The sequence below is a fragment of the Lonchura striata genome, chromosome 1 (assembly GCF_050655825.1).
Source record: "Lonchura striata isolate lonStrDom1 chromosome 1, ASM5065582v1, whole genome shotgun sequence".
In the NCBI taxonomy this organism is placed as follows: domain Eukaryota; kingdom Metazoa; phylum Chordata; class Aves; order Passeriformes; family Estrildidae; genus Lonchura; species Lonchura striata.
The window spans coordinates 33,650,537-33,673,314 of NC_140703.1; the positions used below are offsets into that span (position 1 = coordinate 33,650,537).

Consider the following 22,778-nt stretch of genomic DNA (forward strand, 5'->3'; position numbering starts at 1 on the left):
GCCAAGCAAAATACTACTGTATCCACACACTAAAGTGACAGGACATATCCCTCTAGTGGTGTAAACTGACATGATTCAATTACCCAGCGATCAGTTAAGCCATAAGGTTTCAGGGCAACATTAAACTGTATGGAAAGAGGATCCCTGGCCACAGGCAACCTGAGGCCACAGGAAACTACTCCATCAGCATGACAAACATGTTTGGAGTAATGCTGAAAATAAGCATTTCAGCAGCTCTGCTTGGTTTTTGCTATTTGAGAAACAAGACATTGCCTCTGTAGTTTATACAGATCAGACAAAGAAAACCCAATGCCTCGATAGGGGCAGGTTTGATCCTTTAATCAGACAGACCACATTTAGATGCAAAGAACTTCAGGCTGTCACATTATATCCAATGCAGTAATGGACAGGACAAGGCATAGCTCAAGGTTACAGAGGAAAAGTTCTGATTTTAATATGTATTTTTACAACAGCTGAAGCAGTCAAAATTGGTTTTGTGGAAATCAAGTTTACCTCTACAAAACATTCTCGGGGGAAAGAAAAGCATCTATTATAATAGGTTGAGGCTGCCTCTTCAATACTATCCTTCTGAGTGCAGTGACTGAAAAGTTTGTCAGAGTTCAAAAGTGGAGAACCAAGCCACAGAATGAGTCAGAAGTAATGCATTTTGTGATGGAGAATACTCTAGAAAAGTGCCAAATAAATAAAAATTCCCTAGTGATTGGCCAGAATCATCCTCATTGATTACAACCAGTTTTATGCACCTTGATCAGTCTGGTACTCTTCCAGACCCAATCTTGAAAGTCTAAGTCTGTGGAAGTAATCTAGGTCTGAAAAATATAGGAAGAGAGGTCTGCATATAAAAATCCACAGGGATTTTGATGATGTTTTTACAATTTAGCTGTATTGTCATTGCCATCACTAAAATAAATTTTATTTTAGTGCTTTTTCACATGATGAAAAGTAGTGATATGTTAAATACATCTCTACCTGATGCTGGACACTATTATATGCAATCAGAAGGCAAGATGGTCTTCAGGATAGATGTATGCATTCTGCCATGTATTTACAATAGGAAAGGTCTATGTTTAAACTGGCCTTTCTTAGCTTACAGAAGGTGAGAAGAAATAAGATGTGGAAAAAGAAGTCTGTGTGCTTATATGCAGGTAAAATACATTCGGCTGGCCAGCAGGGTGTAAGCACCGTGTACAGCCCCCGAGGTCTGTCTGAAGTTTCTCCGTAAGTCTTTGGATTGCCTTCTGAAAAACAAAACACGCACAGCATTATCAGGCCTTTACTGGTACACTTTATTCTTTCCTCTTATGTCTCAAGTCTTTCCATTTTTAGATTGTACTTGCCTCTGGATACCAACTCTGCTTGAGAAGCAGTTTGCATATTATGGGTGTAAGTATAGTACGTGTAGTAAGCACTGAGGAAGCTAAATAAGGCATCAGAGGAGAGGAAAACCCCCATTTAGCAGGCAGTGCTATAAAAAAAATCCTTCCTTCTCCCAGCCCACGAGTATGAGGAACACTTGCTTTCAGGAAGAAATTCTTCAATGTGAGGGTGGTGAGGCACTGGCACAGGCTGCCAGAGAAGCTGTGGATGCCCCATCCCTGAGAGTGCTCAAGGCCGGCTTGGATGGGTCTGGTGGGCAAGGGGTTTGGAACTGGATGCACCTTAAGGTCCCCTCCCACCCAAATAATTCTAGGGTGCTGTGAGGCTGTTTCAACAACATGAAGGCAGCACGCTGCCCTGCTCGCCTTACAGAGGAAAACCGGAGTGGAAGGCTGAGTGAGGAAACCTCCTCACTGCCCCCACACCGGCTGGAAAAGCGGGCGAGGAGGGCGCCGCGATGTTGCACACCCCGCTTCACCCTCGCAGGCGCACCGCGCGGGCTCGCCGAGAGCCCAACACGGCCCTGCCCCACAGCCTCTCCCCACACCCACGCCTTTCACCGCGAGGTGTTTCCCCGCCCCGCTCGCTCCGTGCGGCGGGCCGCAGCCCGTCCCCACGGCGACCGCGGCTCCGCCCCGCGGGCGGGCGCAGCGCCGGCCCCGCCCGCTCCCCCGCGCTCCGGGCCCGGCGCCCTGCTCCCCGCTGCCCCGTGCCCTGCCTCCGCTCTAGCCTGCAGCGATGGCTCCGGCCGCCGACCGGGAGGGTTACTGGGGCCCGCCGACCTCCACCCTGGAGTGGTGCGAGGAGAACTACGCCGTCTCCTACTACATCGCCGAGTTCTGTGAGTGGCCGCCCCGGCCCCGGGGGCCGCTTCCCACCGCCGCCTCCTTCTCCCTCCCCGCAGCTCTTCGCGCTCTCTCCCCGCAGCGGGGGCATCCCTCCTCCTCCTCGGCCCCTCTTTCCTGCGGGCTGCCGGTGCCGCTGCCCCTCAGGCAGCCCTGGTGGGTGGAAACGGGTGTTTTTTACCGCCTTCCCCCACAAATCCGTGTCGGAAGCACGGGATGGTGCAGCCCCTCTCTCCCCAGCGTGTTGTGCGGGCCCCTGTCCCAAGCGCGTCCTTTCGGCCTGTGTCCATAGGGATGGCAGGGCTGGAGCGGGGGTGCCGGGGGCCTGCGGCGGTGCAGGTGTGTCCGGGGCTTTTCCCGGGAGCTGGGCTGGCTCTCCCCGCAGGCACGGGTGTAGAGAGGGGCTGGAGCCGTGCCGGGGTGCCGCGCCGTGCCCGCCGCACGCTCTGCTGCTCTGCTCCCCTTCAGGTGGAGCCATCTGCCCCGCCTGGACCGTCCAACCAGGTGAAGCTGCTCAGGGAGAGAAAAGCTATCTTCCTATGCTTCACCCAGGGATGACACCTTCCCACAGCTGTTCTTTGGTGCCTCGTGATGACCGTCATCTATTAGGTGGCTCTGCTGCTGGTGGTGGGAGTTAAGCGAGGCGTGAAGGGTTGCTCTGTTTCATGTGTTTGGCTTTTAGGATAGCTCAGAGCACTGGCAAGAGAGCAGGCCATTGGTTTGACCTCGAAACTGTTATTCAGAAACAGTCAGGATTTAGCATGTTTTAGGGAAAGAAAGAAGGGGCTTCAACTACAGGGTCATCCATCAGGTGCTTGGGAAAGGAGCGTCTTGTAGATGATAAAAGATCAAGCCCTATGTCAGAGGTTTTGGTGAAAAACTAAATATTTTTGTGTCCTGGGCAGCAACTTTAAAGGGTGTAGTAGTTATAATTATGTGCTGCTGCCTGGCATACGCCCTGTACTACAAAAAACTTTCACACACATAAGGTAGGTAGCTGCCTTTGAAGTGTTAGGGCCCTGGGTGCTAAAGTGACCAGGCTCACCTACCCTGAAGTGCTTGAAGTGGGCAATCTGCAGAGGCCTTTCACATAGCTAAGATGCTTCAGCGGTGGTTTGGAAGAGCTTGGCATGCAGAAGATGGAGAGTTCTGGGTGTCCATGCCAAGCTGTGACTCCTGGTTGCAAACACTGACATGGGTGAGGAAACAAAATGAATAATTGTGAAAGAGGCTTCAGAGTGTAGGAATAGGAAGGAGAACAGGATCTGAAATGAACAACAGCAGCATAAGCAGCTTAGAAGCTCAGAGGAAAAAGGAAGTTAGTGTGTAGCTTTATGGCTGAGAAGAGACAGGCTGGCTGAAAAGGAAACAAAATTAAATACTCTTAAAAAGGAACAAACTTAAAAGTTTAAATAGAATGAGACTTTTGGAGAGTATGTATATTTAGGTTTTCCTTTTTGCCAAGCATAATTTGTGAGATAATTCTCATAGGGAAGAGGAAGTTCTGTTTCTTCACTAATGTAAAAATTAATTTGACTAGCATGTAAATTTTTAAAATAATCGCTGCATTGTTTGCCTTGTCAACTGATACTTTTAGTCTAGTTTTGGATTATTCAGGAGGAAGAGAGTAATGGGAGGCAGAAAGGCTTGTATTCTGAAGAAAAAGGGAGTAGCTATACAAGGTCTAGTCCCTCCTTATGGTTTTGGTGTTTGGAACCACAGCTTGTTGGTCTGTCAGTTGCACTGGAAAAAAACCTGTATATAAGGGCTGTGCTGTAATATAAAGCATTTAAATTGTCTAAGTTTAAAATGCAAAACAGTAACTAAGCCTGCTGTGGTATAGGGTTAGCTTAACAGCAGCTAATTTCAGCCCAGATGCCAAGATGGGTTAGATTTTCTTCGGCAGTGGTTCTGTAGTGGTGCTTTCTGAGGCAGTAAGTGTTCTGGGTATATTAGTTCAAGTTTTACCTTACAGAAGAGTGAAAACCATTTCTGACTTGCTACCACTCAGGTACAGCTGACTGTATGTAAAAATTTTTGCATTAAATGTTTGTTGCTAATAATTTATAAGAAACTTTGGAGGCCCAAAGATTGAAGAATACTGACAGGTCCAAACCAATTAAGTTGCAGGCTGAAGAACCAAACAGAAAGCTTGTGCAAATTACATTTTTGTGCCTTTTAGCAATTTGGCTTTAACATGCTACTTTTAGTACAAAATTGCTACATTGTGTTCCAAAAGCCCACATGCAGTTCCTTGCTCTTCACTCCTTAAAGAATTAGTGCAAATGATAGCAGCTTATCAATTGTATGTAGTGAGAGATGTGGAAGTAAGGTAAGGTGATGGTGTAGCATTTCATACTTGAATTCCCTTGATGTATCCCAAATCCAATGTCATGTATTCAGAAGTTCATTTTTTTAATAATGAAAAATGCTTTTTCTTGCCTTTCTGAGTCTGCACCTAGTCAGTTTTCGTCCCCTGTGGAGGTGGATGACTAACTGCTCTACATCCGTCTGTAGAATATTAAACCAATTGAAATGGAAAATCACTTGAAAAGAATTGTTTTGCAAGCTTAACTCTGTTAAGCCTTAAAATGAGTCTTATATCTCCCACTGATCAAACCTATTGTATGGCATAGTAATTCCTTTTTCAGGGTTTCTCACTGATTGACTTCTGTGTGCTGGAGGACAAGTAGTAGACATGGGACTTTTTTCCTTCTTTAAAAGAAACTTTTCCAGGTCCTGGTGCTTGAAAGCTGAATTATCCAGACTTTTGTAAACTTGATTAAGAAAAATAGTAAAGGATAAACCCACCATCCTCCCACATAAGTAAATAGAAAAAGGGCAAATATAAGTTCTGGTTTTTAGCACTTATCACTCAAATGTTACATCTCACTCCTTATTTTAGCAGGGTTGATGTTTCAGGCCAATTTAGCCCATGTAGGATTGTTTTGGGGGTCTGTTTTGATGTGAATCTCTATGACAGGAGCCTTACCCTTCTTGCATTCAATCATCCCTGTAAGAAGAGTTTCTCTTGTACAATATGATGAGGGAATATAACTAATCTTCACACACTCCCTTTGCTGAGAGCATATAGAGTAGTACCAATTCAAACAAATATTTTAGATTCAAAGGAGCCCTGTGTGGTACATGAGGGCTTATAATTCTCAGTCAGGAGAATCGTGGGGGTGAATATGTTGTTGTTATCAACAGAATGTTGTGTTCCAGTTTGGATCAAATTTGAGTCATGTTTCCAGTTATGTTGCTTTGAGCTATCATTGTTCATAAGTAATGTGCATCATCTACAACATGACAGGTTTAGAATAGTATATCCTTATGCTGGCATTTACAGCAGCTAGCATCTAGAACATTGCTTCAGGCTTCTCAAGGAATTGGTGAAATTGTTTCTTTCTTGGCTTCTGATTTTGTCTAAGCATGTTCTGATACTTTTGTATAAGAAAAAAATTTTAATATTATTATCATTACCAGAGTTAAATCCATTAGGTTTTGTTTTCACTAGAGATCTCGTAAGTGACTTCTTGTAACTGGGATTTCCTTATGTGACTCTTATTTAGGAAAAAAACGTACCCATGTCATGAGAATCTGCCCATGTTTCTAGCTATTTTTGTTCCACTTCCTTCAATCTTCTGATTTTTGCCTCAGACAAGAGATTGAGATAAGATTATGGTGACTTGTGTTGTTCAGTGTGAGATCTCTCTTTATCTCACATCTTGGATGGCATAGAGTCCTGTCCAAGCATTCCTGACATTGTGAACTGTGACACAAAAATACTGTTGTTTCCTTTTAGGCATTGCTCAGAGAATACAGCTGCCAAAGATGCAGATCTCTATTTTCCATGGGGATCATTGCTTTAAAACATAAAAACTGCAAAATTTACTTAAACTTAGAATAATGTCATTAATGTTGAATTTTTACTGCCACGTATGGATTGTCACTTGTTTCTCGTGGGTGTCCTGTTGCATATTGCCTTTTTTGCCAGAGGCTTTGGAAAGCAGCCAGGGACTGTTGGGCTAGGTACTCTCTAAGTGAGAGTAAGAAAACTAAAATAAAGCCAACTGTCTGCCTTCAAGAACTCTTCCTCTCCTTTCTGTGATAAAGTGGCAGATGAAGGAAACATCATCAAGTTTAATTGGGTGTGATCAGCCCAACTGCCTGGCTGAGATGGAGCGATTTAAAGATGACATGACACAGATGAGTTCTAAAGAGTGCTTTAACAGAAGATAGTGTCACAGATCTGTAGACTTTAAGACTGAAAGGGATTTGAGTGTGTAAATTTAATGACCTCGTTGGAAGAAACCACATCACAACTTTCCTCTGGAAATTTATTTGGCTTCTTGAGGGAGCTCCCTGAACTGAGGAGACACTGCAAGCAAAAAAGGTAAAAGAAGCATTAAACTAATTGATGATGAGTGTAAAGTCAAGTGTGCAGAACAGTGCTCAGCTGTGCAGTGCATTTTTATACGAACACTTCTAGCTTGCTTTTTGTGCTGCAGACAAAAGTTGAAAGAGGGGTTCATTTCTCCAAAAAATAATATAGCAGAAGCAAAATCATAAGCCAGATGGTCTCTGCTGTCACTTTTAAAAATTTCTTTCTATTTGGTTTTGAATCAGTAGCAAATACAGTTGCATTAACTTATTTCCTTCCCTAGGCTGTAAAAGTACATTCTTGGCTTAAGCCTAAAGATAGTCTTGTCACACAGATTTGATGCATTTTGATACCACTAATGATTTATATATTATTTTTAATTCTTCCTTTAATTTTATCTTTTAATTCTTCCTTCATTTTATCTTTCATCCATGATGCAACTCTACCTTTGATCTCATGACAGCTTAATTTTCAGTTTTTCCCACCAGCTTTCATTGAAAGATGGGGTCAAAGGCTCTTGGAAAGTTGATTTCTCCAATCATCAGTTCTTATGTATCCATCATGTTATGGATATGCTTAAAACCTGGCAGATGCTGTGTTAATGGACCACATGTGTGTTTATCTACTAATGTGTGTAGTTATTAAGCTACAATAAAATTCTTAAATATGGTTTAACAAAGCATTTGATTACTCTATAATTAGTGCTTCATATTCAATACTTGTATAGCTGGCAGTTGGACATCTGCCACTCCAAATGGTAACAGAGCAGTGACATTTGTACAATTTAATTTTTCTTATGTGCAAACTGAGGCAGACAGGTTTATGAACTGCATGATATGAATTTGCAGAATATATATTTGTAGCTAGAAATAGGAAGATTAATGTAAAGTAAATTATTTTAAGGGAACACTGCTGACTTTCAAGTTACTTTTAATGAGCTTTTAGTTACAGATTAAAAACTTTTGTCATAATTGAAAGACAAAAAGTCTTCAGTATGGGGTTTGTTATGTCTTGTGTGTGTGAAACTGCTATTTATGTAATGTATTTTCTATATTTGCTGGTGCCTTACATAGATAAGTAAGAAATATTTTTTTTTTTTAAGAAGAAAGATTTAATTATTGATGCAAAAATCTTCAGAGAAAGTCTGGGAATTGTCTCCAGTCCCAAGAGCTCAGCAGTATGGTTTTTTGTCTTACAACACATGCGAGTGCTCACACACTTGGCTGTTTCTCTGATTCTCAAGAGGATCATGGAAAGGTTTGTGGCTCATGAAAGGTTATAAAATGCAAAGAGTTCTTATAGTCCAAAATGTTATCTAAACATGACATTATTCTTCTAGAAGAGAACCCACTTGCAAGTTATCAGGCCAAAGCTACCTACCTTAGATTGCCTTCTAGCTGGGAGGCTCTTTGTACCTGCCTCATTAATTACACTCATTCTTCCGTCCATTAGCAGGGAAGGTGAGCAGCTGCATGAATTAAAGGTGCTTGGTTATTCTGTCTTTGTGGAAGTACTACAAAGAGCAAAAAAAAATGTGTCAGGAAAAGAGAAATTCTAGAGAATGTTGCAATAAATAAAACCCCAGAGCAACGCTGCTTTAGTGTCAATCATTTACCATTAATTTATGTGAATAAGCCCATATAGGCGAGCTCAGCGTAGAGGCTCAGTGATTTTGCTAGGTACTGTTTAGATTTAAGGTTTCAGGCACAGATCCTTCTTTGTACTTGAAAATGCAATTATAAATTTTCAGAGTTATTGTGATAGCACAAAAAAAAAAGGAGTGTCTAACCATGATATTTTTTTCTGTTTCTAAAAATTAATTTCCTTGAAGAAATATGCTGCATGTGCACTGTGACCAGTGACTAAAAAACTGATGTTTCTAAATGATCACTGCAGTCAGCATCTCCAGGATCATTATCTCCTTTACAGTCAGGTCCATCATCCTCTGGCAGGGTACATACTTCAGCATGTCTGGAGTTCAGGAGGCATAAGTCGTTCTCTCTGTGAATTTCAGTGAAGAGATTGGGCCCTTTGTGCCCCTTCCTCAGCCTTACAAGATTCCTCTTCAATTCTTTGCTTCTCCACCAACTGGTGACTCAACCTGCCCTGTACATTGCAGCACTTTCCTAAAGGAAATTCCAAACTTTATTTCAAATTTGAGATTAGTGTCTATTTCCCAGCTGTGTCCTGAGGCTTTAGTTTCTTATATTTAGTTTTACATTGTTCCTTGATCCCTTTTGACGTGTTTTCTGAATGCAGCGTCCTTGGAATGACCCTGAAATGGTATGTGCAGAGCGTGTGTCTCTTAAAGAATCTCTGGCTGGCTTTGTGAACAGGAAGGTATTTTCCCTTAGCCAAGTCCAGGTAATACTGCAAGTCTCCCCTCTAAGCAGAGGAACTGGAGATGGGGACAAGAGTGTGGCCTGATAGAGCTGGGTAAGGTTCAGGATGTTAGTTTGAGACTTAACTTTTACATTTGAGAAGGCAAGATTTAGACTTCTTCAGACAAGAAAGCAGACAAGCAGAATTAGGAAAAGATGTGATGTTAGGGGTGAGCTGAATATCTGTATGTTTTGTATGAATTTGATATGAATTTTATATGTACTCCAACTAGTAGGATTTCAAGGTATCCAACTTAATAGTCATATTACATGACCCTAAAGCTTTTGATTTATATGCTTTAATGAGTTCATTATTTGCAGTAAGCTCATGATGCCACATGATGTAGGCTGGATTTTTAGTAATTGCTAATTCCTGTTGGATAAGGATTTTCATTTGAACAAGAATCAGCATCTGGGAAACAGATATAGTATTAGCTCAAAGACATCCTCTAGAGCAGTGAACATTAAAATTAGTCTGGATACTTTCAGTCTTGGGACAGAGGTATTTCTGTGTTAACCTGATGAACAAATGGCATCTCTTTCTTCATCCTGTCTGGTCAACACCATTTGTTTGTTCAAGCAAAGACCTGCTTCCTGACTGGAAAGCATGCATTGTGATCCCTTCAAATGGGTATTTTAAACTGCATTGAGGAAACCCAGGGATAACTGAAAAATTACTTGTATGTCATTGAGAAAGAGGATTTGCAGATCTGGCTTGCTCTGAAATCAAATGGGTAATCTGCAACAGGAAGTTGAAATGACCAACAGAACTAATGAACTGATTTTGTTGTCACAGAGAGGACTTTAGGTAAACTCCTAGGTAAGATTACTTCTACATTACTTCTAAGTAAAATGGGTATATTTTTCTTGTACAAGTACTTAGCCTTTCTTACACAGCAAACATTTTCATGTTTGTGTGAGTCTCATTACAGATCTGATTGTTCTTGGAGGGAGTTTGTAATGCTGGTGTCCTGCCAGAGACTTCCAGGTCTGCTGCTGACCCCAGACTGCAGCAGCCAGGCTGTTTTGGGGGTTACTGCATGCAGGTGCAGGGTGTATTTCTACAAATATTCCTGCATTCTTTCCATAGGATACAGACAGTTTTTATTTTTTTAGATTTTTAAATCTTATAGAATTAAGAAAAAAACCACAAATATATAAAGTCAGAGTTGCTCCAGGTATATTTTTTTTCATGAATGAAAACTGTTGTCTTTTAGTTTCTTTTTTTCTAAGTCTTTTTCACAGTTGTGAAAATGAGCTGTATAAGCAGAAAGAATAAGCTATGCACAATTTGCTGACCCCAGTGTATGAGTAAACTGCCTGGAAAATCAGAGAAACAAAACTTTTTGCTTTATTTTTTCAATTTAGTAGCAAAAATGTAGAAGAAAATGCACTTCTGTTCATACCAGTTTAATGCCATCTCCACAAGCTGCTCCTAGCAGTAGCAGTGTGGAAGTTCAGGGCTTTCTTTAGGTGTAGCAGAGCAAAAACCAGAGGATCATTGCTGCTTTGTGCTACTCATGAGTGCAGTGTCTCTCTAAGAATTGGTTCAATTGAATTGTGTCAATGCCTTGGAAAGCAGCAGAGAAATGCTGCAGAGAAATGGTAGTGAAATCATACAGCAGATGTTGTTTTCATTCACTTAAACAAACTGCTATGCCTTTGTGATCTGTGATACCACAGTTGCTTTTCACTCAGAGTTTTTGTGGCTGTTAAATCTTTCAAGGCCCAAGATTTATAATCCTGCAAGGCTCCTCACAAAACTGAAATGCTGAAACTCTTGAGTCTATCCCAATTTAATGTTTCATGTCCTTTTTACCCCCTCTATTCTGCACTGCAGATAAATACTGTAAAGCAATTTCCGTTTCTTAAACACATTTCCTTCCAAGCTCTTCCATGCTGATTTCCCCTTGACTTTTGTATTATTATTTTTTTTTTTCTACAATTGTCTCAAGCATTTCCTCTGAAAGATTTCCTCTGCCAGGCTTTGGGCTGCGTTTTGTTTGGAACATGTCTAATTTGTATATGGTTTTCAACTATTTTGTATCTTATTCAGTAAAACAGATTTCTGCCCAAATTTCTGCCACCCATCTTATGAACTATTATTGTGTAGGTACTATTTTAATTTATATTTATTAAAAAAAATATAGTGTTTAAAGTTTGAACCTTCAATGTATTTTATATTTTTTCCTTTATTTGGTTTAGACTGTGAGATATTTAAGATATGGACTTTGATCTTACTGTCTCTGTGGAGAAGCTTCATTTTCCCTCCAGATAAATAGTTTTTGCCAAGATTTGTGGATCACAGATGATTGCTAATATTTTTTTTTTTTTCATTTTTCAAGCATGAACAAGAAGGTTGTCTTGAAATGGCAATTGGACACTGACTAAAGAATATAGTTGGACTTATTTGTAGACTAGGAGTGACAACCTTTGATTCTTGCATTATTGAATTAATTGGGTACTGTTGAAAGATTTTGCTGGAGGTTGTTATATTAACTGGAAAAGGTTATGAAAACTTTGGAGAAATGAAGTACCTACATAAAAGAGATAAAGTTAGCTATTTAGGAGTGAAGATGATGATTCCAGGTCATTTCTGTGATCACTTGCCTGTCATCACATGTTCCAGGTAGCCTTAGGCTTTTTCATTTATGGCAGCCCTGAAAAAAAAAGAAAAAAGAAAAAATATGGTTCTTTGTGGAAGGAATTTTTTATTACTACTGATGATAAAGAGGGTGAATGTCACCAATCAGTATTTGAGTGGCTGCAGTGTGTCTGAATCAGGCTGTGGTTGCTGACCAATTGAATTATTCTCATGTGTTTTCCTACACTTGTCACATAATATTTCACCTTTAATTTCCTGCCATCCAAGTAGGGAAAAATAATGGCTTGAGTCATTAGTAGGAGAGGCTTTAATTGTTCTGGACACCCAGGGGAAATCTGTATTGATAGTAAAAAGGGAAGAAAGAGAAAGCAAGAGAATTTGGATTTTGAACATGGACTACCCAAGCTAAAGCTACAAATACCTGGACAGAAGCACTGGTGCACATTACTTTCTGCTGCACACCATCCAGTGAGTCTGTTGGGCTCCCCTAAGGCTCTTCTCTGTTACTGCGTAGTGCCTAGAACAGTCCTGCCAGAGCCTCTGGGCTGATACCCACAGCTTCCATGCCTCAAGTTGGTTTTTCCATTGTAGTGACGACTGACAGATGCTCAGTTGGATGTACTTGGTAGCTCAAAGCTGTCAGCTGCTAAAATCTTTGCTTTGTGTTCTGGACAGAGGCTTTGACTTAGAGGAGTTGGTGCAGACACTGAACAGGAAGCCAGGATGCTGATGGCACCACAGGAGAATGGCTGGAAGGAGTTAAGAATGATGAAAATTACATGGATGATCAGTATAATATATTGGTCACTGCTTAGTTTTAGCAGGGGCTGAACAGTAATCTCCATGTCTATTATTTCCTTCCAGTCCAACATCATCAACCTGCCTTAAAATAATGTTTAAAGTACATTTTATTTTGTTTTCCTGTAAAGCATATAAAAGAAGCAAATCAGCCCTTCAGCAACAAGCTTATTGCATGTAATATTCTAACTTTACATCATCTCAGCCTAATCTCTTTGGATTTAGATTGCATTTTCCAGATACAAGCACTTACTTTTATCGAGCTTTCTAGATTGGTATTTCAAATGATCTGCTTATGTCAACTGTTTTTACTTTAAATTTGCTTTCAAAATCCTTCCAGGTGTACTTCAAAGTAATTGGTGTGCTTGCTATCATCTCAGATTCATGTTTATTAGAGAAATTATGCTTTCTGTGGTTTCCCATACCTTAGGAAAGCAATATTAAAATATGACAGGATGGCATAGCATCTGGCTGTAATGCAAGTTTGTTCCTTGCATTCTGGTTAATCGTTAATTTCTTGGGTTGAGAATAAAATGTCCTGTAAAGAAGGTGTATACTATCATATTTGTCCAAGCTGATTCCTGCAATCTCAAAAAAATGGTTATGAATAGATCCTTGCATCTGTATTATTACAATTCTAAATACTGTCATTTTTCATGTTATGGTTCATTCAAAATGCAAAAACCATTTATTAATGTTCCACCATGTCCTGCGCTTGTGACAGGCATTGGTGTGATAGACATACAACTACAGTAAGATAATAGGCTTCAAAAGAGAAGACAGTATTTGGATTTTTAATATAAGTGTTGTAGCTATCCCTATTCTGGTCTATCACCTCAGAACATTTTCATTGCAATTGCTTTCATAATTATCTGTTAAACTTCACAGCTGATCCTCCACATTTTAATCTGTCCTTCTAATGCTCCTCTGGGGAAGAGCAGTTCATGCTGATCTCAGACTTCACCCATGAAAAGTTTTGAGATAGATCCCTTGGAAATAATCAGCAGTTACCCTTCATAAAAAAAAAAAAAATCAATACAAGTTCTGGGGCTTTAGGCACTTTTTCTTCATTTCTGATAGCCTTTAAGTGTTCCAGGAGGAGAAGTTCATTATGCTAAATATGAGAATTGGTAACAAAAACATTGTTTCTGGAAAGTACCCAGCTCTTATTGTGACTGCACTTTCTACTTTGAAGCTTTACTTACGAGAAGCGGTGTGGTAACTCATTCATTTTTATTGTGGCAGCTAAGGATGGTCAAGTGGCTAGAGGAACACTTTGGTGTTTGAAGGTCCTGACTTCAGTTTTATGCAGGTTTCTTTGTGACTCAGGCAGCTTTATCCAGCCTGTCTTGCAGGGATATTGAGACAGAAGACGGGTTGCTTAGACCCTGCAGTAAAGGAGACTAAATAGGTGCCCTATGTATTTTAGATTTGAGGGGAAAGAGCAAAAATTTCTTTGTCCCCACAATAAATGTTTCACTGTCTAAATCAAAATTTGCACTATAAACACAAATGTTGTATTTCTGGGATTGCAAGGGTATCTCCAAGGGTATTGATTTCTTATGAAGAAAGAAGTGGAGCTTCACAATGTGAATTTGTTAGTATTAGCTTTCTCTGATTTATTTTTATAAGAAGCGAAGTCAATGTTAGTATAGTCTTCTGTTAGGTTGTAGTTTTCTAATGCCTTTACTATTCAGTAGCAAAGCAGTTTGCAGAGATGAGGGTAAGGAAAAGGATAGCTTAATTGTAACCTAGAGCAATTCAGAACCAGTTAATAATGAGGGCTTTTGTAGGTTGTGCATTCCAAAGAGGCTTGTGCATAAGAAAATACACCCACACTTTACAGGTTTGAACTGAGCTTACTTGTATGTGTTTTGTTAGTCAGCAGTGTCGATGGCTTTCTCTTCTAAATACTTTTTGATTGTTTTGAAGAACACAAGTGTAACACGAAATACTGTAATCATAGTAAAAACCATCTAAAAATATTAGCTAGACTAATATGATGAATGTCAAGGGAATGAATTCTGCAACTGGAATATAAAGTGTGTAAAACCATAAATGGGAATGTATCACTTGACATAGCATGTTGGAACCACTTATAAATGTGCACTGAAAAGAAAAATCAAATTATGTTGTTAATAATTAATTTTTTTCCTAAAATTTCCTCTTTACCCCTCCCCAATCCAATATATCACTGAAACGGTTTACCTCTTCAAAAGGATATCAACTTACATATCTGTGCTGTGCTATCCTGGAGAAATGGAGGCCCAGCAAGGGAGAAGCAGCCTAGAAGGTCTAGAAGTGCTGCCCTGCATGCCGACTTTAATCACATAAACCTTCCAGCTGGCCACCAGCTCTGCAGCAGCAATGTTGCCTTCAGTTTTTTTGGCCTTGTCCCAGCACTTGGACTTAATGGAAGCAACTCTGCTGCTGCTGGGGCTGAGACACGTGGGACTGGAACGCGGTGTGCTCGCACCAGTGGTATGCATCGAGCTGGTGCTGGCCTTGGGAAGGAGCCCGTGTTCCCGCCTCCTTTGCCACCTTCTTCACCCACAGTGCACTGTTTTCTTCATGTGTCTTGCAGTGTGTTGTCCATTCTGTTTGAAACTCTTCCAGGATTCATGGTTTCTTTTGGGAGGTGTTGATACTGCCAGATGCTAGATTTCTAGATGTCCAACTGAAACTTCCCTTTTCCTTGGCTCAACCTATTAGTGCTCATCAGAATGCTCTTCTTTAGCAATGCAAATAAATGTTTCTTTTTAAATCTTCCCCCATGTAAATCCTTTGGATTCCACATTGCTTTCTTGTAGTTTTTGTCTGGCTGAGATTTAGGTAGCTGCTTTTTCCCTTTTCAAGTCTTCTTTTTCCTGTGTAGTACTCCTAGTTGTATCTACTCCCTCCCTCTCATTTGTGCCTTACAGTATTTCTCATAATAGTATGACAGTTTCTATACAGTGCTAGATTAATGCAGCATTCCTCTGTAATGTACTTCATTACATTTTTCTGTGCTGTTTTATCTGTCTTTTCATTTTATGATTCCTATGATCTATGTGAAGTTGCTCTATAGATTTCCAATATTATTTCAAATACCTAATAAGATCTAGTAGGCTCAGTAAAGATCCATTTATTTGAATTGTTATTTATGTGTACTCATTTTTATAGTTCCTCAGGAAGCCTTGATACACCGCTTATGCAGTTCATTAGTTCCTTCAGTATGTTTCCCATTTTGTTATTAGAAATGTGGTGGCCAGTACAAGTTGCAGCTGAATTGCTGAAGTTGTAACTTCAGTTCATGTCCCAGTAAACAAAATCAAGGGCTAGTTTAGTATTTGGAAAGGTGAATAATAAAATCTAAGAAGTGGATCTTGTAGCTTAAAAACCAACACCCCACACTCCAATTTTTAAAATTTTTATTTTATAATTTTTTTAAAAAGTTAGCATTGGTTCTGTGTTCCAGCCTGCAGTAAAGCTGTATTGTATTTCAGTAAGTGACAGGAAGTTTATATTGATCCTTCATGTACATTAGCAAGTAGGGAGTCCAGTAATTACATATTGGCAAAATTCCTGTTGGGATGACGTGGTTTTCTCCCCTTGAGGTCCTTCTGAAATATCAAATGGAAACAGGAGTTTTCATTTCCTGCCACTCTGAAGTGCAGTTATTGTAGACTTTGAAGTGGAATATATTAAAACTGGCTGGTGGAAGTGAAAATCTAATTGCTGCTCTGCCCTCCTGGTGATAAGCCGTAAGCGAAAACAGCGCGAGGCTGAAGTTAGTGGCCAACCAGGTGATTCTGTGTAGTTGGTTCTTCTGAGCAAGAGAGCATACCTAATGGTAGATGGTTATGTTCTCAAATGTACATGAATTGCATTGCTTTGCAAATTCTTGAAACTTGGTAAACTCTCTAATAATGAGCTGTAGTTTGCACCAGAACTGCGTGAGGTGATTCCAGAAACAAAACCATGAAATAGAATTCCTTATATCTGAAAGCAGATAGAAGGATGAATAAAATTCTGCATGTTGCCATCTGACAGGCTTTGTTTATTATAATTATTTTTAATTTCTTCCTGCAGTGATGTAAAAAGATAAAGCTACATGATCCAGGAATTGACTGTGCAGAGCACCATGATGTCCAGACAATTAAATGGATATTTTCAGCTCCAAATCTTTGTTTGCTTGTGTGTTTTCTTAAAGGGATACTTTGACTCTATTACAACTTAGGAAAGTGGCTGCTATTTTCTTAAATATATACCTTTCTTCTGTTTCACAGGGGGATGGAAGAATCTTACTATAATGAAAAACTTTACTGTGGTGAATGTTGTGTTTGTTAGTCCTCATATTAAATGAGTCCTTTATGCGTAGTCAACTTTTTGAACAGCAGATGTTTTCTTTTTTTCTCTTTGAGGGTAGCATTTATTTCTATTCGTTTGAGTCTTTTAAAAACCATAAGAGAGTGAAAAGTCTTAATTTGTTTGATGGAGACGGCAAGAACATTTTAAAATTTGAAAAGATCCTTGTGCTTGGTGAATCTTGCTGTCAATCTGTATACAAACATAGGAGAAAGCATCTCTTAACACAGGATAAATCACACTGATCACCTTGTCAAAAGTTGAACATGATAATTTTTTGCTTCTTTTTATGATAGCACATTTTCTCCTTCACCAAAACCAGCATCTTTATTCTAGCCCCCAGCATTTTTCTTTATCTTTTTGCATCCTGTTTATTATTCCTTTATGACCATGTTCTTTTACAATTTATTTACAACTTTACTTTTTTTTTTTTTTCTCTTTTGATTCTTCATCCAAATTTATTGTAGCACTTACTTTCTAGTGTGGAATTAACTACATATTTGGAAAAATGGAAATTTTATGAAAGGCATTTCAAATTCATCTCCTTCCCACCTGTTTGCAATGTCTGTGCAACAGTAAGCTGTATATTGTATCTGTGTCTGCCTGTAGAAACTGTTTTCCCTTTTGAGTTATTTTTGTTTGTATTTGTGGTCAGTCTTTTACGGATCTTTGTGTGTTAATGATAGTACACATATTTTTTAGGGCTTGAAGATGACTATGAATGTACATGCTTTAGAAAAAGACTTTTCAGGTTTTGCTGCTGTATGTGTAGAACGGGAAGCAGATGTGGTTTAACACTCATACTGTTCTTCTTCCTACAGAAGCTTGTTGAAAAGATGTTTTGCATAAATTGATTTTGTTCTGGTACCTTATAGCATTCTCTCAATGAAGAAAACATTACTTTGAAACAATGATTTGCATTGAAACAGTCTTGAAGGACTTCTATGGAAATTTGTGCAGTCAGTCACATTATGACGATTAGACCTTAATTTAGCCCTGTACCAAGTGCCATGTGCAGTCTTTGTGGATGTGCTCTGGTTTAGTACTCTAGTAGGCTACTGCATGATGTAATCTGATTGTGGAGCTTCCTGAGCTCCACTCTGAAAGCAGGTTCATTGCGCTTCTCATTTCTGTTGGGAAGCACTTGTAAATATTTCCTCTCTAATAGGAAGCTTTCCTCTTTTTTCTAGCCTGCATTTATTTAGGGTTAGTCTATATCTATTTAGTCATTGTCAGTATTATCCTTCAGTTCAAACAGCTCCCTTTTGTCATTGGCATTGACACACGATGTCTTTACAGAGCACAGTCTTGTTCCATCCAGCCGTTGTTTTGTTCAGTGAGCTGAGCAATTTTTGTCCCTTCTGAAATTATAGGCTCCTATTCATCACTCCCATCTGAGGGGAGCTTCTCTGCACTTGATGAGCTTTGTTTTTTCTTTTATCAATAACTAGAGAAGGGTGTATTCCACTGTTGAGTTGCATGAAACCATAACTATTTTCACTGCTTCTATTGGAAATAAATTTTTGGGGTTTAGTGCGTATAGTGATGGTTTATGGTCAATTACCATGCAGTCTAAATTCACTTTTCTGCCTCTTCAAACAGATTATTTCTACATATGGAGTAAGAATTCATATTCGCATTGAAAGGTGTGTTTGTGGCTGTCATATTTAATCCTGTTTTTGTCATTTCAGTCTGCAAATTCATTCATTTCCCCCTCAGGTAATGTGGTTTGCCTTTCTTTTGATGGACATATTGAAGATGAAATGTTGAGAAGCAGTCTTTGGTCACTACAGAAAAGTTAGGTCACTCCCTGGACCAGTATTCAGGGAATCCAGTAGTGAAATATTAAGAATGCTGTACAGAGTTAAGCCCAGGTCTATCCATGTGCATTCGTCAAATTTCTGATGTACCCTATTTCTTACAGGCATAACCAATAATTTCTTCTTTAATTATTTTTCGTATCTTTTGCCTCATGCCTTAGTTGCAATTTCTCTATTCATTAGTTTTCCCATAGAAAAATAGGAATTCTGCTGCATTGTGTTTCCCACATTTTAAAAAAAGGAAATTCAGTGAAAAAATATTATTTTTTTTTAACTGTTTGAACTGTTTTCCTATTTTCAGCTTCCATATTTATTCCCTTCAAAGCTTGTTTCACTTTCTTATTTGTTAAATAACTTTAGAGTTGTGGATCTGCAGTTTGTCACAGTTTGCTTCTTTCTTGGTATTCTTTGCTAATCTCTGTGCATATCCCACTGCCATTTTTAATGGAATTAATAAAAATCCCTTTTAATGAATTTATAAGCTATTCTGTGTGGGGATAATCCTATAAAGACTAGACTTTTATGAAGTATGCATTCTTGGGGACCTTGGGTTTGCAAGAGGCCTTGGAATTTTGTTCTTAAAAAAAGTAATTTTGCTAGCAGCATGCCAGCTGCTAGCTTTAGGACTTTATTGTTCCCCTGCCCCCATTTCCCCTTCTAAAAAAAATGTACACTACTTTCAATAAGTGTGTTTGCAGATAGACTTGCCTAATCCATGCTGCAAATGTTCTGAATAATATGGGCCAAAAAGTGCAGAGAAGGAGTGGCAGGAATGTACAGCTAGATTAGGTCTATGGTATTTCCTCTCTCAGCAAGATGTTCCCAGATTAAATGCTCATAAATTTTCAATAATCTAATGTAATTATAGCTTTACAGGAAGTGTTCAAACCTTCCCTTCCCTTTCCTATAGAAGAATCTGTTTTCTGCATTCTTACACCCATCTGAAGTTTGTTATCCTACTGCAACTCTCTTCCACAGTCATGTGCCTTCCCAGTTGTGGATAAACATCATGGTATTTCTTTTGTTTGGCATTTTCATATTTGAATTTTTGCCAGGCTTTTGACAGTTTCATAACCAAGTGACCTTGAACAGTGACATTTATTTAATGTCTACTGACTTCTCTTAAAAATGGGCATGGTTGAGCACTGCTTTAGAAAGCAGAAGTTTCACTATCCAGACTTGTGTAACCTTTATCCTACTTTTCAAGGCTCAATGGCATGTTTGCATGATTTATAGGAGGACGTGGCAATGGTCAGTGTGTCACACAACAGCATTTTTGAGTGAATTTCTTCCAAACGTGGTCTCTGTTGAAAGTGAATCACTACCCATTGCAACACTGTGGGAATGTGGTAAAAGAGTAATGATCCCACTAAGAATTTAAACACAAAAAAGGCCTTTTATATTGGTATAAGCTTGTACATCCTTACAGAAGGTTTTTTGTTTTCAGCTGGGCTTCTTTTACATGGAGGAGCTTACTTCAGAGCTGACTAGAAGAATGAGATCTCTGGCACATTTGATTTGACTTGTTATAACTTGGTGAAATTCATGGTTGGGCAGGATATGATGTTAAATCAGTAAGGAAGTAATTTAAAGAAGTTCTGATAAAAATCAGATGAGATTTTTAACTGGTTGAGAAGCCTGTCTCAAAGTGAGATTTGTATGTACTTTGTGAGAATATAGAAGAGCTATCTTGTTCAAAGGAACCAGGTACACTTCTGCTACATGTGTTCTGAAATAACCTTTTTCTCATTTGAGTATCATTTTTCTTTAAAACTTTGAAGTATGGATTTTTGTTTTTAGAGGTGCTGCAATACTTTAGGGTTATATGAACATATTTTGGTATGTTTTGCTTTTCTTTTGAACGGATCTTGGCAAGTAGGACTCCTAAAAATAGCTGCTTGAATTAGGGGTGTGATTCAGAAAGGACCTGCTCACTCTTGTGCTTTGTTCTAGAATGTGAAATACTTTTGGGATTTTCTGCTGAATAAAAAATCCAGAAAAAGGGGGTTTTGGTGTCTTCATAGCCTCATAATTGGTATACTTCATTGGGATATTTGCAAATTAGATTTCACTTTTATATATATTTAACTGATGGTGTGTGAAAATGTGCAGTTTATTTTGCATAAGCCTTTTTTTTAACAGAATTGCTCATTTCCCCAAATTGTATAGCATTTAATTCCCCTAACATAACCTCTATTCTAAAAATTATGATTTGTGGTTAAGTGAAAAAGCTGAATCTGCATCCCTTCTGTTGAGAGATGGACTATTTCCTTTTGTTTCATTTAAACTTTGCAGGATTTCATTGCACTTTTGCTTAGGAGTCAGCACAGTTGGGAGAAGAAAAGCATGCCAAATCTTAATCAGCGTACAAGAGCTGGATTCTTGGCTTTTACTGCTTTCTCTGGTCTCTCTACAGCACATTGTCATTTCTGTGCATTGGGTAGAATGTAGGATGTAGAGTCCTAGCAAAGTTTGGGTTGGAAGGGACCTTCAAGACCATCTATTCCAAGCCCCTTGCTGGGGGCAGGGACACCTTCTGCTAGACCAGGGATGGAGAGCAGTAGTGTCTTGCTGGGTCACTTTCTGGATGAAAACGGTTGAATCTGTCTCTAATGAGTGAATATAATTTTGTTAGATTTAGTTAAAGTGCATAGTACCTCATTCTAAATCTCTGCTTTGTGTTTCTGTCCTACAGGGAACACAGTGAGTAACCTGATTTTCATTCTACCTCCAATCTATGGTGCGATTCAGACCTATAAAGATGGCCTTGAAAAACGGTATTTAGCTGCATATTTGTGTCTTACAGGTATGTGTAAAACTTAATTTGCTCTTTCATTATAAAGAGAGCTCAGCTTACAATGGAAAATATGTGTAGATGTTAATAAATCCAGTAGTTAAATCCAAATACTATGTGTGTGAAAAGTAGACCTCCATTGCAACACTCCATTTGCTACACTTGTCAGTGTTTACAGAAAATTTTTATCTGTTGGAGGAACATGAAATTAGAATTCGCTAAATAATTTGATCAGATTTTAAAGTGATCCTTTTCTGGCTTTGGGTCTTGCTCAGTGCATCTTAGCTTGCTCTGTACTTTTCTGATGATTACAGAAGGCATCGTGTGTATTCTGCTTGTAAACAGTTTCACACTGTATTAATATTTTTATGACATTTGTATGGGAGAATAATATAAGAAGTGGCCAAGATGTAGAGGGAACTGGGAAGGCATTCTTGCATGACTTCAAATTTTGTTTCCAGTTCCTCTTTGGCATATATCACCCAGCCATCATGTCTGGGAAGTTTTGCAAGAATGGAAGAACAACATGATATTCATGTTTCAAGAGGCAACTCAAGGGAAGTCTGTCCATTCTAAACATAATTCAGAAAAGAACCAACTTCCTTTTAAATGTTAATTGTATGACTAGAAGTCTTGTTCTTTATGAGAAAAGATGTTTGAAGATGGTTCAGATGTGGCAGTTTGGTCTCAAAACTAGATTTCATAGAATTTCTGTGTTTCACAGGATTTCTGTATTTGCTATAACTGCTGTCTTTATGGAGATTTTTCCCAGTTTTTGGAGTGGTAAGGGATTGATAAATGTGACTTTTAAGATTGTCATGTTATGTATTTAGGCGGACATAGTTGAAAAATACATATCCACATTCTCAATGTATCCTTGATATCAATTAAACTGTAACATACACAAGGGGCAAATGGACAAGTTTTCAGTTATATTTGCTTTGCTGATCTATGTGAAAGGCAGCAACAATGCATGGCTTTGCATATTGTCTGAGCACTTTCTAATAAGCCATTTGTAGGCTTTCTATGATTTCAGGTAATTAGTAAGTTTTGTCTCAGTATGAAACAGAGAAGTGTTAAAGGTCAGGGTTTACTTTTAAAAAGACATGTTAAGAAATGATGTGTAAATGTTTGTTGAAGTTGACTTGGGGTGTTCTTAAGTCAGTGTCCCATACTGCCATTATTTTTAAACTATGAAAAGGACCCCCTTAAATTAAAAATCAGTTTGAAACTGTCTTCACCATGATTTGTGGCTACCTCTGTCAGTGACAGTTTATGATGGATAGAATGTGCAGTCACTATCCAACCAGAATGTCAGGCTGTCACACCATATGGGCATTTCTCATATCCCATTTAATGTTTAAAATATTAAAAAACCAAACAAACATCCAAAAAGAAAAAAAAAA

At 38.9% G+C, this 22,778-nt stretch overlaps 1 protein-coding gene across 2 annotated transcripts in view; it reads left to right on the forward strand.

Annotated features, from left to right (window-relative positions):
* The first annotated feature begins 2,023 nt into the window (after positions 1-2,023).
* ACER3 (alkaline ceramidase 3) overlaps positions 2,024-22,778 on the forward strand; it is a 56,083-nt gene continuing 35,328 nt past the window's right edge. Inside the window, exons 1-2 of one of the 2 annotated variants that reach the window (XM_021533925.4) lie at positions 2,024-2,239; positions 21,274-21,384. In XM_021533925.4, coding sequence (XP_021389600.1) covers positions 2,137-2,239; positions 21,274-21,384 — 214 coding nt within the window. In that variant the 5' untranslated portion in view covers positions 2,024-2,136. The other variant, XM_021533926.3, reaches the window with a different exon arrangement.